Source organism: Pseudophryne corroboree, chromosome 3 (assembly GCF_028390025.1).
Source record: "Pseudophryne corroboree isolate aPseCor3 chromosome 3, aPseCor3.hap2, whole genome shotgun sequence".
NCBI classification, from domain to species: domain Eukaryota; kingdom Metazoa; phylum Chordata; class Amphibia; order Anura; family Myobatrachidae; genus Pseudophryne; species Pseudophryne corroboree.
This window is the reverse complement of record NC_086446.1, coordinates 389,908,113-389,925,622: the sequence shown is the minus strand read 5'-3', so window position 1 is coordinate 389,925,622 and position 17,510 is coordinate 389,908,113. Positions and strand designations below refer to the sequence as shown.

At 40.9% G+C, this 17,510-nt stretch overlaps 1 protein-coding gene across 2 annotated transcripts in view; it reads right to left on the bottom strand.

The window, feature by feature from the left end:
- The window catches only part of WNK4 (WNK lysine deficient protein kinase 4), a 213,054-nt gene that overhangs the window by 51,197 nt on the left and 144,347 nt on the right, over nucleotides 1–17,510 (bottom strand). For both annotated transcript variants that reach the window (XM_063960049.1, XM_063960047.1), the window contains exons 5-8: nucleotides 7,185–7,273; nucleotides 5,069–5,288; nucleotides 793–1,150; nucleotides 159–298 (exon numbers count right to left, since the gene is read on the bottom strand). In XM_063960049.1, the coding sequence (XP_063816119.1) occupies nucleotides 159–298; nucleotides 793–1,150; nucleotides 5,069–5,288; nucleotides 7,185–7,273 (807 nt within the window). The remainder of the gene's footprint in view (nucleotides 1–158; nucleotides 299–792; nucleotides 1,151–5,068; nucleotides 5,289–7,184; nucleotides 7,274–17,510) is intronic.

Here is a 17,510-nt window from a genome sequence, read left to right as displayed (position 1 = left end):
ACTCACTGCTTCACAATATGCTAACTTTAAACCTCTGAACACCAGATATAATGGTATACACATGTTTTAGTCTACTAAGGCTCATCAACCTTGTAATCTAAAATTAATAATCCAGTTACATGCAACACTACAATTCATTCAATTAGGTTTCTACTTACCCCTGGAAAACGTATTTCTGGCTGGGTGTTTGGGGGGCTATTGGGATCTTCTTGTGAGGCATTACTTGATGGTCTTTGGGAACCATCCACAGTCTCCATAAAACCAGAAGGACTGAGGTACCCATCTGTCTCGCAGTCCGCTGCAAGACAGACACAGCCCAGTTACAGATGAAAAACTCAACTTGACTAGACAAAACCTCATTGTATGTTTAGCAGTAACTAGGCCTGCAATTATTGGGGATTAAAAGGAATTGTTGATCAAGATGAGAGGGTTAAGTTTAACAAGACCCTATTTCCAGGACTTTCTTATGGATACAGGCTAGTACAATTTGTTTCAGTTAGCAGGATGTTATCAAGTATCATTAAACCATTAAGAAATTAATGGTGGATTACATTCTCCGCTCTAGTATTTGAGGGTTGGTGGCAAGCCAATTTGTACTTTTTTTTTTATATATCCCCAGTTAATTACATCTGTGACTAATTGGCATGAAGCCTAGAGATTTGCCCTTATGCTAGTGAGCCATAGCGACCCTACTATCTAAGCTTTACAGTTACGCAGAAATGTTTTTAATTATACTGTATATATATATATATACTGATGTCCAACAAAGATGGCTACAAATGTGTTGCTTACATGTGGCAGAAGAGTAACACGTATGTCGCAAATTGAAGAGGTGATGCTGATCAGCTTCTGGTTCCTCTGGTTCAGGCAGGAATGTACCACTGTTCACAAATTCACTAGAGTCCAGGTGTGCTGGCAGGGAAGTAGTTCCAGGGGTGATATCAGAAGTGGGTGTAGTGGTGGTGCTTTCTGTACCTCTCAGCTGCTCTAGCAGCTTGAGAATATTTTGTTGCTTCTCCTCTTCCTTTTTCTTCAGCTCTTCCTGGGCATGTCTCACCTTCTCCCGTTTCCTTTTTATGACTAATACCCGGTCCCGGATAGCCTTTGCTACAAGTTTATAGTCAGCTTCACAAACAAAGTTAAGCACCACCTGGGAATGGGAGACACATGCAAGTGTAAAAAAATGAGCCCTCTAATCATACAGAATACCAGTCATGCTTTTAAAATGCCATACTGGAGTATATGGACCATAGGCACTATATGGAACTTAGTAGCAGCAAAACAGTATTATTTCTATTATATATATATATATAGTGGCAGGGACAGCATGATTCCACATGACGGTAATGTGGAACGGTGGGCTTTTGCAGAATTGGAGCAGCAGCAACAGGTCTGATGGAATCCATTCCGGATTTTGACTGAGTCTGTTGTATGCCCAGCTGAGCTAATTACTACAACTTGTGCGCTACCTTTAAAAATTTGTTTGTTCAGTAGGTCATGCTCCTGATGCCAGTCAGTGGCCAGGCGATAGGTTGGGGGTCTGGGGTTACGTTAGGAAATATTTGCAATCTGTACTATTTGTAATGAACAGAAATTGGAATGTTTTGCTGCTGTTTTAAAACTGCCTGTAAAACCTGACCTGCAAATCATGCATGAAAATATGTAACCTGCCTGAGGTGGAAAATAAAGTCAGTTGGATTGTACTCTGTCTATGTGGCTCTGTCACAATATATATATATATATATATATACGCATACATACAGGTTGAGTATCCCATATCCAAATATTCCAGAATACGGAATATTCCGAAATACAGAATTTTTTGAGTGAGAGTGAGATAGTGAAACCTTTGTTTTCTGATGGCTCAATGTACACAAACTGTGTTTAATTCACAAAGTTATTAAAAATATTGTATTTAATGACCTTCAGGCTGGGTGTATAAGGTGTATATTGAACATAAATTAATTGTGTGAATGTACACACACTTTGTTTAATGCACAAAGTTATTCAAAGTATTGGCTAAAATGACCTTCAGGCTGTGTGTATAAGGTGTAAATGAAACATAAATACATTCTGTGCTTAGACTTGGGTCCCATCGCCATGATATCTCATTATGGTATGCAATTATTCCAAAATACAGAAAAATCCGATGGATAAGGGAACACACACACACACACACACACACACACACACACACACACACACACACACACACACACACACACACGTGGTGGTGAAGGACATTAAAGACATACAGAGGGTCAATGCTTTTCCATTGTCAGAGCTTGAGCAATGTATATTAGTCAATGAGGGTGATGAGGGTTTTACATTAGAAGGTTGCCAAAAACAAACTTACTGTACGACATGATCAATAACTATTCTTCTAAACAATGAGGACTTTGTAAGTTTCACAATGAAATAATTCAACAATCACTGTATCCGACTACATGAATAGCTCAGAAATGTAGGTGAAATACATACATTAGTTATTAGTGACTGATAAATAAATATGAAGTGTAAGTGTAAGCTACTTCACTTCTCTGCAACAACTCCTCTCACCAATCTCTACATTTACCACAACTGACACTGCTGTATCCTACCTGCACCAGACCCTAGAGGGTGCCCTTGATGAAGAGGCTCCAGGTACCCATCACACTCCACGTAGGCTTAGATGCCAACCGTGGCACTCTAACTCAACAAGACACCTACAAAAACTGTCACGTAAAGTAGAACGTCCGTGGCGTAAATCTCAGAATCCAAGCAACTTTCTCACATATAAGACCACCTACCACTCTTATCATCAGGCCCTGGATACTGCCAAACAAACATATTTCCAATCTCTCATCATGCCACCAACCCCAAGTGACTTTTTAATATATTTAAATCCCTTTTTTACCCTCCCTCACCTACCCCACTAGCTACTGTCTGTGCACAAGAACTTGCTTCCCACTTCAAGGATAAGATTGATAAAATCCAAGATGAAATGGTATGCTCCAACTCAGCCAGTGACCTACTAAATTCCCTACCTGAACCCTCTGGCACTTTCTCTTCATTTGATCCCACAAGTGAAGATGAAGTATCAACACTCTTTTCATCCTCCTACTCCACTACCTCTCCTCTTGATCCTATACCCTCACAAGTCAGCAAAACTTTATCTCCTGTGCTTATCCCAACCTAAACTAAAATCTGTAATCTCTCTCTCTCTACTGGTATCTTTCCTTCTCTGTTTAAACATGCAGTGATTACTCCCATTCTAAAAAAACACAACTCTGACCCAAACACACTCTATAACTACTGTCCCATTTCTCAGCTACCATGTCCCTCCAAGCTACTTGAGAGACTTGCCTACACTCACCTTACACACTTTCTTAACTCCCACAATTTATTGTACCCACATCAGTCAGGCTTTCATGCCCAACACTCCACAGAGACGACACTGACCAAAGTAGTGAATGAACTAGTCACTACTAGATCGAAAAGCCATTACACACTTCTTATTTTTCTAGATCTCTCTGCTGCTTTTGACACTGTTGACCACTCTCTTCTCATACAAACACTACAATCCCTAGGACTTCAGGACACAGCCCTTACTTGGTTCTCATCCTACCTATCTAATCGCTCTTTCACTGTTCACTTCTCTGATTCTACCTCTTCTTATCTCCCTCTATAAGTTGGAGTACCGCAAAGCTCAGTCTTGGGTCCTCTGCTGTTCTCAATCTATACCTCATCTCTTGGTAAACTAATCAGCCCCTTTGGATTTCAGTATCACTTGAACGCTCATGATACTCAAATCTACTTATCTTCCCCAGATTTATCACCATCTGTATTGGCTCGTGTCACTGAATGCCTGTCTGCCATTTCATCTTGGATGTCATCTCGCCACCTCAAACTCAACATTTCCAAAACAGAATGAATTATATTCCCACCATCCAAGAGTAGTTACCAACCTGAGATCTCCATAACTGTTGACAATGCGACTATCCACCCTACTCCACAAGCTCGCTGCCTAGGTGTCACCCTTGACTCTGAACTGTCCTTTGTTCCACACATTCAATCTGTCTCTAAATCATGTTACATGCACCTAAAAAACATATCCAAAATACGCCCTTATCTTACACAAGACACTGCAAAAACTCTAATCCATGCACTCATCATCTCCCGCATTGATTATTATAATAGTCTCCTAACTGGTCTTCCCAAACATAGGCTCTCACCACTACAATCCATTTTAAATGCAGCTGCGAGGCTAATCTTCCTCGCTAGACGTTCTTCGTCTGCTGATCCGCTCTGTCGGTCTCTCCATTGATTACTGGTATTCTACCGTGTCAAATATAAAATACTTTTACTTACATACAAGGCTATTAACCAAACTGCCCCATCATACATCTCGTCACTCATCTCAAAAAATCTCCCTTCCAGACCTCTCCGCTCTGCACAAGATCTGCGTCTCTCATCCACATGTATTACCTGTTCCCACTCAAAAGTACAGGACTTTACCCGGGCTTCACCCACTCTGTCGAATGCCCTCCCATGCCCAATGAGACTCTCATCTAGTCTCCAAACCTTAAAACATTCACTGAAAACTCATCTCTTCAGACAAGCCTACCAAATTCCAGACCCACACACATAACCTTCAATGCTTCCCTATCCAGTTACATCCTCTCTGTACAGTCCACATAACCTCACATATTTTGTCTTCCAACATTGCTGGGTGATCATATCATACAACCCATTAAGAACCTAGCAATCTGGTGGCCCATTATGCAATAGGTAGCATCTATCCTTGTGTATCAATGCCTATTTCCCTATAGATTGTAAGCTTGCGAGCAGGGCCTTCCTACCTCTATGTCTGTCTGTCTTTGCCCAGTTTTGTTCTATAACTGTTGTTCTAATTGTAAAGTGCAATGGAATATGCTGTGCTATATACAAAACTGCTAATAAATAAAATAAATAAGTTACTTCATGTACAAGCTAATACAGTGCTGCTGAAGAGACTGGCATAATAATAATAATAATAATAATAATAATAATAATAATAATAGTCACATGGGTTTGACGACACACTTACCATCTCCTGAGCCACCTCTTCTGCAATATCTTTGTAAAGGTCAAACAAGAACTCAATGGCATTATTATCTTTGTATTTGCCGTGCAGCTTTTTTGTATCATCCATTCTCAGCCAAAGTTTCAAGGCTGGTTTAACCCCATCATCTTCTTCTGCCAGTTCAACATGGACGCCAGTGTCTTCCTGAAAAAAGGAGTGTTCCAGTAGATCTTGGATAGTATATCTGTTGAGAGCCATAAAAGTCCAACAATTACAATTTAGTTATGCAGTTAATGTAGTTTCTGACTATTTAAAGCTATAATGTACAGTAAACAACCAGTGAATACCACAGCCTATGTGTAGTCTCATTGCTTATTTACTCCAGATGTTAGTATTACTAATAAGTAAAAAAAATAAAAAAATATTATATTTAGATTTATTGTTTTATCTAATAATCTAATAGTCAAAGAAGAGATTTCGATGATCAGTGTGATCACCCAAACTAACCCCCCTCCCCACCTTCCGCCGAGAATCATGCAGGGAGAAAAATGAGACTGCTGCTGCACCACTTTCTTTGGGGAGGGGAGGGGGGGGGTGTTTAGGTACACTCCAACACTATGGGAAAATAGCGCCAAATCTGAGTAGGCATATTCGGGATCTAATACCTCCCGTGGAACGTCTGTGCCAAGTTGGATATAAGCAAAGATATGTTTCCAGGGTTAATGCAAGTGTTTACTGATGATGATGGCTAGCAAACCAAGCATACATGGAGATGGGTGCACTGCAATATGCATAGAACTCTAAATACAGGCACACATACACATGTTTTCCATGCAAGCTAATAGATCTTTGCTGCAGTCGCACCGAAAAGCCCAGCTTGGCATGCCAGGTCCTGTGAAAATGTGTGTTGAAAATGCATCTTAGTTGCAACACAATGTGCAGGATGTACTAAGGGAAAAATGCGGTAAACCCCCCATCTTTTTATGGGGATACCCTATAGAAGCCTCTCACCTGTGTCCTGGCAGCCTGCTCCAGGATCCCCCGTTTCCTCCCCCCCCCCCCGCATCACAGCCTTGTCTGCTTCCGGCTGCAGGGAGGAAGAGGAGCCCAGGGACTCCCAGCACACGTCACCTCCTGGTGCTGGGAGGTGATGGAGGCCGCCACAAACCCTCTCCTTGGGACTATCAGTGATCGCAGGGCACCCCTGGCATTACATTATGATACTAATCGCACGTTAGTACATATGCGATTAGCATTGTTGCAATGGCCGGCAAGCACCAATTGTACATCTCGCCCAATGTGACTAGGATGCACAAAGAGACTGTGCTGATTAATTTGATATGTGACATTATGAATCTTCATGTGACTGAGTCACTGGGCGGAATGTAATGAAATCCGAGTTCAGCAATCATGTACAAGTCCTGGTTTAGCCTTGTACATGATTGCCCCTTTAAGAAAAAAGTCCAAGTTTGGTCGGCATCCCGCACGGCCGCCAATCTCGGACTTCATTACATCCCGGTCTCTGAATCTGCATAAGTGTTCATATGTAGCAGCAGCAGCTTTTTTCCTCACCAAGTTCCATTGTGCTTGGTATACAGACTCAGTTGCACACAGATATAAACATGCCATATATCACATTAATCAGCACAGTTGCAACTAAGATGCATTTTTGTAAAAAAAAAAGAAGCCTGACATTGGCAGTGTTGCGTAGGACCGGTCAGCTCACTCCCGCCTTGCGCTGCATGGCGTATTGAGGCTGGATGCATGAAGACGCATATGTACCATGACTATATTTGGGAAATTCCTGAACAAACACCGGTGTATTTGGTAAACATCGAAATACTTAAATAGGTGACTGAGAAAGTTGACAAAAAAACCTGACTTCGGGTCACTATCCTATATTTATCTGCCTAAAAATACATATAATTTTTTTTCCAAAACAGTCTTAAAATAAACATGGAGGTAAAACAAAAATAATTGTGAATAAAATAATACACTGAAGTTCACACAAAAGTTGATCTTTAGTTTGTACAAGGCCAACACCCAAATCATTACTCTTCACCCCTTGCCTAAGCCCCTGAGCAGCTATTGTCCTCTCTTCAGATCAGTCTAGTTACTGATCGCCTTGAGGTGAAGTTACCTTTCATTCTTGTTCATGCGTATACAGCCCTCGATGATCTCTTTAAGCTCTGGGACTTTAACTTTGTAGAAACTGTCTGGCTTCATGCCCTGTGGATGATGAAAAGAAAGACACGTCAAAGCTATGGAGGTTTGGCCCAGCAAAGTCTGTACAGCTGCACTAAAATAGTAACCTGCTAACCTCCAAGCCTGGAACACAGACTGAGGGTGACCATAAAACAGTGATGGACACCAAGAGCTAAGGTTAAACAGTACTTGTTCTGATCTATATATAAGTCTGAAAGCCAAAAAAGTTACATTCTATCAATAAACACATAGTATTTCATTCTTACTGCTTATTATTTATAATCATTTACCCCAATGCACGTATTACCCATGATAAAAATGCAGATTTATTTATTTACAGTTATTTATAGAGCGCATGTGTATTATGCATCACTATACAAAGAATAGTTATTCATTCACATCAGTCCCTGCTCCAGTGGAGGTTCATTTTGTCAGTAGCCAATTAACCTAACAGTATGTTTTTGGACAGTGACAGGAAACTAGGGTACTCGGAGGAAACCACTGCAACACTCAGGCATGTTTATAATTGAGGTTTATTTTAATTTTAACATTATTGTCAACATTTTATTATATTGGCAAAAATGCTTACTTTGGTGAATAGGTAAATCAGAGTATTTCAGATCACATCTAAGTAAACATATCGGAGCAATACACTTCTTGACACAAACTGCCCCTAAACGTGGTGATCATGATGTCATCATTCTGTATCGTACTGTATGACTACAATGACTCTGAATCCTCTTTATTGATTTTGTCATTATTGACAACATATTACTTTTATTGATTTTATTTTACTGAATTCCTCCTATTAAAAGAGATCATGCAGCACCTGAGAGAATGTCCTAGATATAGGGATGCGGGTGAAAGGGGGGTGGGAGGGGGTGTCGCGGTTACCGCATTTTAGAAAGTATCTATATTAAGGATAAACTGGTAGATATACAACTCAGTCCTCTGGTTTTGTTTTCAGGATTTCCCTCTCTGGGAAAACAAAAGTGATAATTACACAGTCAAAAAGAGGAGTACAGCTGTCCATGGTTAGGAGAAACCTCTAAGCATAATCTGCAACTCCCAACTGTCCTGATTTTGGTGGGACTGTACCATACACCAGTTGTTCCCAAACTATGGGGCAGATGTATTAAGCCTGGAGAAGTGATAAAGCAGTGATAAATGGCAGGTGATAATGCACCGGCCTGTCAGCTCATAACTGTCATTTTTCAAACCCGTAATGATTGGCTGGTGCGTTATCACCTTGCACTTATCACTGCTTTATCACTTCTCCAGGCTTAATAAATCTGCCCCCATGTGCCATGGCACCCTGGGGTGCATCAGGGTACTTGCAGGGGTGCCTTGGATTGGTGGTCCAGGACCAATTTTAATTATTTATGGTCCATGCAGAGCCGGCGCCACCACTAGGCAGCTTTAGGCAGCTGCCTATGGGCGGCGGCCACTGGAGGGCGGCAGGTCACACTTACTCTTGCTCAGCTCCTCCTCTTCTTTAAGAGGAGGAATAGTTTGAGCGTTACCTGAGACGCGGAGAGGAGCAGAAGAACTGTACGTACCACTAGCTGGCAGCACGCCCCGTATGTAGAGTGTGTTCTTGTGGTGCGGGGCGGGAATATGTCGGCGCGGAGAGGAGCAGAAGAACTGTTACAATAGCCGGCAGCACGCTGCATACTCTATGTGCATAGAGTATTAGAGCCGCTGCCGATGGGTTACACTCACACTGACAGCGCTGGCGGGCGGCTGATAACAGTTGGGCAGCCGCGGCATCCCTGCAGCGCTGTCAGTGTGAGTGTAACCCATCGGCCGCGGCTCTAATACTGTATGCACATAGAGTATGCAGCGTGCTGCCGGCTATTGTAACAGTTCTTCTGCCCCTCTCCGCGCCGACATATTCCCGCCCCGCACCACAAGAACACACTCTGCATACGGAAGTCCTGCAGGGATGATTATGTTGTGCTAAGTGAGGGACTGGTGCTACACTGCGGAGCAGACTGCGGGCGGCTCCCCTGCTGCTGTTCCCTGTCTTCTGCAGCCTGCAATGTAGTCGCCTCGAATTGGTCCCTATTATTCATTTTTATGGGCATAATTCTTTGCTTTACTGGGACTCCTTGTCACTGCTCCATTCCTCTAGTGGTGTATATATATATATATATATATATATATATATATACTGCATGACATTGAATGTATAAATCTTCAGTTCGGCTGCACTCAGGAGTAATCTATCCTACAGTGTCCAGACACATTGTAGCCTGTCTGGGGGTCCCCGCAAAATGTCACACATAGTGGCTTTTTAAAATATAAGTTTTAGATACTGTGTGTTTTTTTTTGTTTGTTGGGGGTGGGGGGGGGGTATGGGGGGGTGCAGCAGGCATATGGTTTGCCCAGGGTGCCGAAAAACCTTGCACCGGCCCTGGGTCCATGTAATAGGTAAAACCAGTGCTGGAACCTAAGGATGACATAAAAACACGATTTACTTAATTTTATATTTTTTTCTAAGAAACTTTTGGACTAGATGTGCCGTGATTTTTTTTTTTTTAAACTATGGGCGCTGTGAGTCAAAAAAGTTTGGAAACCACTGCCATACACACAAATGGACAGATATCATCTCAAAGTGAACGTTTTTAGTTGGCTAGGGTGTATTTTGTCCCAATTTTGTTATAATGTTACCGGTACGTTCTTGAAACTTTACTATAGGTGCCAGAAAGAAGAAAGAAATATGTGACAACTATAGGTCGGCACTCCAGATTAAAGGTGTTTACACAGGATTAGTGTTTATTGAGCACAATGACACAACGTTTCAGGCTCGCATAGGCCTGCCCCTTTCAATTGAGAAAGAGATACCGTATGTGAGCCCAAAACATTGTGCAAACCGTGCTCAATAAACACTAATCCTGTTTAAGCATCTTTAATCTAGAGTGCAGACCTATGGCCCTCATTCCGAGTTGTTCGCTCGGTAAAAATCTTCGCATCGCAGCGATTTTCCGCATAATGCGCATGCGCAATGTTCGCACTGCGACTGCGCCAAGTAAATTTGCTATGCAGTTAGGAATTTTACTCACGGCTTTTTCATCGTTCTGGCGATCGTAATGTGATTGACAGGAAATGGGTGTTACTGGGCGGAAACAGGCCGTTTTATGGGCGTGTGGGAAAAAACGCTACCGTTTCCGGAAAAAACGCAGGAGTGGCCGGAGAAACGGAGGAGTGTCTGGACGAACGCTGGGTGTGTTTGTGACGTCAAACCAGGAACGACAAGCACTGAACTGATCGCAGATGCCGAGTAAGTCTGGAGCTACTCAGAAACTGCTACGAGGTGTGTAATCGCAATATTGCGAATACATAGTTCGCAATTTTAAGATGCTAAGATTCACTCCCAGTAGGCGGCGGCTTAGCATGAGCAAATCTGCTAAAATCCGCTTGCGAGCGAACAACTCGGAATGAGGGCCTATATTTGTTCAGAAATATCTTTCTGTTTCATGATTCCCCATGTGGTCAAGTTTTGGAAGGAGAATACAAACTAGCTGAACAAGTAATATCTTTTCTCCCAGCAAAGAAACAAGCCTTGTTTTATTCTTTTCAAACTACTGTATTAGCCTTATAAATCAGAAATATTTCAAGATTAAATGTTATATTAGAAAACATAAAAAGCTACATATTTACCCTGTCTGTTCTCTAAACAGAATTTAATACTAGACAACTACTGGCCCAAGAGGCTTTATGTATCTGTGCAGTCCAGGTCCTTAATCCTCTTCACGATTCCCTAAGCACCTTCCAGATGAGGCCTGTGTTGTGTTTCAAATTGCTAAATGTATATTATCTGCACTGTAACCAAGACAACGCTTTGTAACTACCGACATATGCAAGACAGCTGGAGTTTGCAGCCAGTTTATTGTCCTAATTAATTTAATGCTGAAGTGTTTAACATGCCAAACTGCAGAAGCACACTGGTCTTTATGTAAAGTTTTGCACTTAAAACACAAATCTGTCAAGAGGAATGTTAAAGGGACTCGATCATCAAATTATGTTATAATCTCTTTAGCTTAGTTATTTATCTGGCAGGATTCACAAAGTAATATATATTTATCTTACACATTTCTAAATATACATAATACGTATCAGTGCTCATACAGACCTATCCATTAATGATCTGTTGCAGTAAATGGTGTTGTATAGTGGTACAGATCTGTGCTGTGCTGGCCTGTTTTCCAGTAGGTAACTTGCTTTATTATTTATTACTCCGCACAATAAAATGTAGTGGTGGAAATGGTGTTCATGTTCAAGAACCGTATAGTTCCTTTATATCCACAAAACAAAAATGACACTTTAAAAGACCCATATTGGAGTAAGTACCTGTCAGTTCTTACAGCTTTATAAATGCATGCTCAGTGTCGGGCTGGAACACGAAGGGCACACTGGGGAAATGCAGTGGTAGGGACCCATGTTTAGGGGTGCGGCCAGTCTCCAGAGGGGGTGTGGCTAGCCACCACACTGGTTTGCCTTACCAGTAGCGAGTGCATGGGCTGGGCCCCTTGATATATATATATATATATATATATATATATAGTAAATACATATATAGTAAATACTACTAGTGCATACAGGATAATTTACCAGATAAATAACAGCAATGCACTGTAGAAAATATATTACATATATTACTTTATTAATATTTATTAATATATTACTGTGCTGCATATGGTGACATATGTTAATGCATCATTTCAAATGCATAGTCTGGAACCTGATTTCTAGAGGAGGAGGTGGGGCCCCAGGTAGTGGGGCCCTCCGAGGGGGCAGGGGGGGCTCCTGTACCCCTGTGCATACATAATGTTTTTTTTGGGCTTAATTCTTTAGTCATGTGTTTCTTGACTTAAATGAAAAGTCATGGTTTCAGGGTGCACATAATCCTGAACAGATTAATTTAGATTTTTCACTGGGCAATTATCTAATTCTTTGCTAACAGAAGTCAATTCTGAAAAACCTCTATGAGGGTTGAGACTGATTGGACTGCTATACAACACTTCATTCCAAGTAACCAACTGTAATGAGTTGGTTACTTGGTTGACCGTGTTGCACGAAGAAAAATCGCCCCAACCATCGGCACGACTTCTGGTCATGCAGGCGTGTTTACGGCCTTTTTGTCATGTTACAAGCTGTGTTTGAAAAATGACAGTTACTGGTTGGCTGGTACTTTATCTCCGTTCACTTTATCTCTCTCCAAGACTTAGTAAATAGACCACTTTATCTCTCTCCACTTTATCACTCTCTAAGGCTTAGTACATCTACCCCTTGGTCTTCTAGAGCTCAGAGCCTGAGTATCAATCACCTGAGAAAAGTGTTTATGTAATACTAAGCTGTCTTTACTCTTGTGTTGCAAGCATTTATGTCAGAAATACTGCTTTGGACATCTTAATGCATAAAACATAATGTAAACTAGAAAAGTTTTAAGGTTAGTGACAAGAATTGACCTCCAAATTCTCTGCACCTTACTTGGCCTCAGATAATTCAGAGAACAGCACAGTCAGTACAGGCCCTGTAAACAATATTTTTTAGCTCTCGCTATGGTTTGTTTTCTCTGGCAGCCTTACGTTTAGAATGAATGCAGGGCTTGTGTTGCCCTGGTTAATAGCGTGGTTCATGGATTCCGGAGCAGGAGATCATTGGTGAGAGGGAGGGAGTGTCAAGAGCTGCCTACTTGTTGATGCAGGAAACCATAACAGAGACCTGAGTCTACCTACGTCTAACAAAAGCAGTAGCGCTGGATCAATACACTGATCAATAAAAGAACATTTGTGTTTTGCATATTAGACTCTTATTTAATACAAAAAAAGAGTGTATATTGTATCTCAATATATTTATGTATACATTAAAAAATGTAAATGAACGCATGACATGATGTTTGTAAGAGAAGGAAACAGTGCTTGGTCAAGGCAATGGTGGCCTCATCTTTCATGGAAAGAGCAAGTTTATGACTAGATAAAATGAGTTTTACCAGAAACATTATTTGTTGATACTACTCTACACTCAAAGTACTTACAAAGAAAACTAAGGTTTAATCTCAATGTCTGATAGATATCACATTTCAGCACAAAGTGACCAATAAAGGCTAAATGACAGCTTAAGTCATGTGCGAATAAATCAGTATAAATCTGATTTGTTTTGTTTTTAATAAGAATTAAAAAAATGTTTAATTCTCCTAAACCCAGCATGTAATTTACAGACGGTAGAGGTTGGGATTCTCGTGAATATAGGCCCAGGCCACAGAACTGCTGCTTCTACTGAGTATATGTTAATTTACTATTTATGTGCGAGAATCACCTCAAGTCTAACCATATTTAGCATTTGTTTTTGCCACAGACAAACTGACATCTAGCTATCATGGTCTGGCCATCCTGGGCTTGTTCCATACATCCCTGGACTTTCGTTATTAGAATATTATCTATGATACTCTGTATTTAACAGGTTATTACAATCAGGTCCACAGACCATATAGTATAGTGTATTCCTGTACAAATGAGATAGTACATCATTCTCACTGCTTTCCCATATTGTCCCTCAGGTCCACCTGTCCATTTAAAGATATTTAGGAAAAAGTTGCAATTGCAATTTCATTGCATCTAAATAAGGTATCCGGTCTCTAGGTCGATCACACTTAGGTCGACAGTCATTAGGTCGACCACTATTGGTTGACATGTATTAGGTCGACATGATCTATAGGTCGACATGTACTAGGTCAACATGGAAAAAGGTCGACATGAGTTTTCCACTTTTTTTTTAACTTTTTCATACTTTACGATCCACGTGGACTACGATTGGGAATAGTAACCTGAAGTAGCCTGAAGCATGGCGAGGGGACACGGTGCACTAATTGGGGTTCCCTGTCATTTTATGAAGAAAATGACACCATTTTTTTTAAACTCATGTCAACCTTTTTCCATGTCAACCTTGTTCATGTCCACCTAATGACTGTGTTGACCTATTTCAGGTGTCGATCTAGTCACTGTCGACCAATAGTGGTCAAACTAATGACTGTCGACCTAAGTGTGGTCGACCCTATGATCCACACCCCTAAAAAGGTGATTCATCTTATATATCTAGCTGCTATATACTGTACACCATCATTGTAGCTGTTTGGATTGCAGATTTACATATTTGGCCATATCTCGGTACTCTAAAAAAAATATATAAGAAAAGCTATTGCCATGTTACTTAATTCTCAAATGTATGCTCTTCATGGTGATCCTCCTACTCTTTTCAATGAGTGTCTTCTAGCTTTTACTGAGTATCCAACTACCTTAGAAATCCCACTGACGTCTGTACATCAGTGAATAGTCATGCAGAGATCCATTTGATGAATTATATGCTATTTAGCTCACAATGAACTGGGTCGTTCCAACATAAACGATTATCAAGAGTTCATAAGAGACTCTTGATAGCTATTAGCACTGCAGGGAAAAGATGATACGCCAACAGTTGATTCACCCAACGGGGTGTTGGGTGAATCAACTGTTGAAGTATCATCTTTTGCCTTTTGTATGAGAACCATTTTAAAGAGGTTCATTAATGTGATTTCCGCCCAGGGCCCACGTCTTAAAGCAACCCAGCTAGAATGCAGAAGTCCAGACAAGGCTGAATGCTGCACTTTAACTGAGATGAATCCTGTAGATTTGTGTTATGTAGAAGTGAAATAACAGTAATGCAGCCTATTTTACATCTCTGGATTTACACTGCTGATATGGTGACATTAATCATAGCAAATGCTTTATTGGATAAAATAGGTTTCCGCACATTTGTATATGTGTTAAAAGTTATCAGTAAAGCATCCAATGGACAAGTTGATACAATGTATTTTGTCACTACATAGGTTGTTTTGTAGCCTATGTAAAACAGCATGACTAGTAAGCTTTCCAGGAAATAATCTCACTCATCTGAAATTCATATACAATTGTAAAGCTGCAACCAGGCTGCACGTCTGAACTGGCCTGGCCCCTGACAGTGTTCAATATTTCTTAGAATCCCATTGTACTAATACCAAAGACATGTTTAACAGATAATGGCCCTGATTCTGGGTTGGGAGTCAAGCAAAAATAGACAGTAATATGTAACTGTGTGCCATGGTAAAACCATGCTACGCTGCAGGTAAGGCAGATTTAAAGTACGCAGAAATTTAGATGTGAGAGGGGCATGTCCAAACTCAAATCTAAATTGAAGTATCAACATAAAGCTGCCCAACATTCGTAGGCCGCATGAAAAGTAGCCAGTATTTACCCAGCATACAAATAAATAAATAAATGTATTTGCACCCCTTGCATTGCAACATGGTTTGTTACTTGCCCTTTTTTTGCTTTGCTACGCCTCAGAATCAGGCTGAGTTCCACATGTCATAAGAATAAAATAATACACAGAAATGGCAAAAGTCATGGCATAGGTGCCAAGTATATAGGATGCCCTCTATCCCAGCGAAGTGCAACAACTCGACATGGCATTGATTCCATCTCTGGATTGATTTTGACCCATGCCGTCTGGATAGCTTTCCACAGCCCCCTGATATTTGTAGGTGCAGGATTGGGTGTGAATGAACCTAGCCACCACGTCATATAAATGTTCAATTTAGTTCATGTCAGGCGAGCGTAGTGGCCACACCACTCAATGGAACGCTCCAAAATGCTCCGCGAACCAATTCTGGACAACTTGGGACCAAGGACACTGTGCACTATTATTCTGGAATATTCCACAGTTGTGGGGGTACATGAAGTCCATGAAGGCTGCAAATGGTCACCAAACACTGCAACATAGAAGTTACCGGTTAATGTGTTCAGGTGAACCAGCGGACCCAATCCATGCCACATGAACATACCCCACATCATTATGGAACCAACAAAAGCCTGCACGGTGCCTTGTTGACAAGTGGGTTGCATGGCCTCATGGTGTCTGCACCATACCCAAATCCTACCATCAGCCCGAAACTGGAACCATGACTCATCAGACTGAGCCACATGTTGTTAGTCCTCCAGGGTCCAATCAGAGATGTACTGGTATCAGGTGTTGCAGCGTTAACAATGGCATTCTGGTGGGTCTTCTGTTCCCATATCGCACAGAAGCTAAAGAATGCTGCCCTGACCTGCTGAATATGCATCTGGTACCTCATGCATTGAATGTGGCTGTGATTTGAGCCAGTGTCACTTGTCTGTTGCCACAAACAATTCTGGACAGACACTGCTGGTCATGATCATTATGCACCCGTGGTCGGCCATTGTGCTGTCACATTACCTGCCTATGTGATCCATTTTACCTGGGAACGTGTGCTCAGTTCCTGAGTTAAGATCATACAAGATGGTCCCTTTCTTTAATCTACTAATGTAAATACCGGGGATGATTCAGCATCGGTAACTACCATATTAGATTAAGAAGCTCTGGGACACAGCATTTTCTCAAGTCACAGTGCCTGTGTTTTTTATTCCACAGAAGTAACCTAGGTTAAAAAAAATGCAAACCACACCTTTACTGTCCAGCAACAACCTACCTTTAGAACAGTGACACCCCTACTAAAATAGGCTACACTTTGTTTGAGCCCCAAAGTTGTGACTATCTTGCCAAAAAAACTGTTCTGATGGGAGGTATAGTTTTATTTTTATTTTTATTCTTTAGTTATAAAGAACATCCTGTTAGCAACATTAAAAAAAACATGTCAAGGTAATGGTCTACTGTGATCTATCACTGTGCAAGCACTGGAGTCTTCAGCACACTTCTTCCAGTATTCTGCATAACAGTAATGTAACAAGAAAGTATACCATCTAAGTTTTTGCATATCGAGACACAGTAAAGAATAATCTATTTTACCTCATGTGCTAAAATTTGGTAAATACAGAAACATAGAATTTGAAATCAGATAAGAACCACTTGGCCCCTCTAGTCTGCCTCTTTTTTTTAATCCTTTAGGTAATCTAAACCCTTTTTGAACCAAATGTGTCAGAGAACAGATAATACTGTACATTTTGTTTTGTCATTATTTATTAAATATAAAATAAGCCAGTATGGAGAATGCATGTGCAAACATTGTTAGATTATTCTATAACCAAATTTATTTTCAAAGCAATAATTTCACGTATTCTCTTTATTAGGCTCTTACATTGTATTTGAGCCATTGCTGTCCCGTAAAACATTGCTTAGGTTCACTGAAGGCAATCATTTGTAGACAACTCTCTTGTGATCCCAACAATCTATGAGATAGTGGTCTGGACTTTGACTTGGCCGTTCC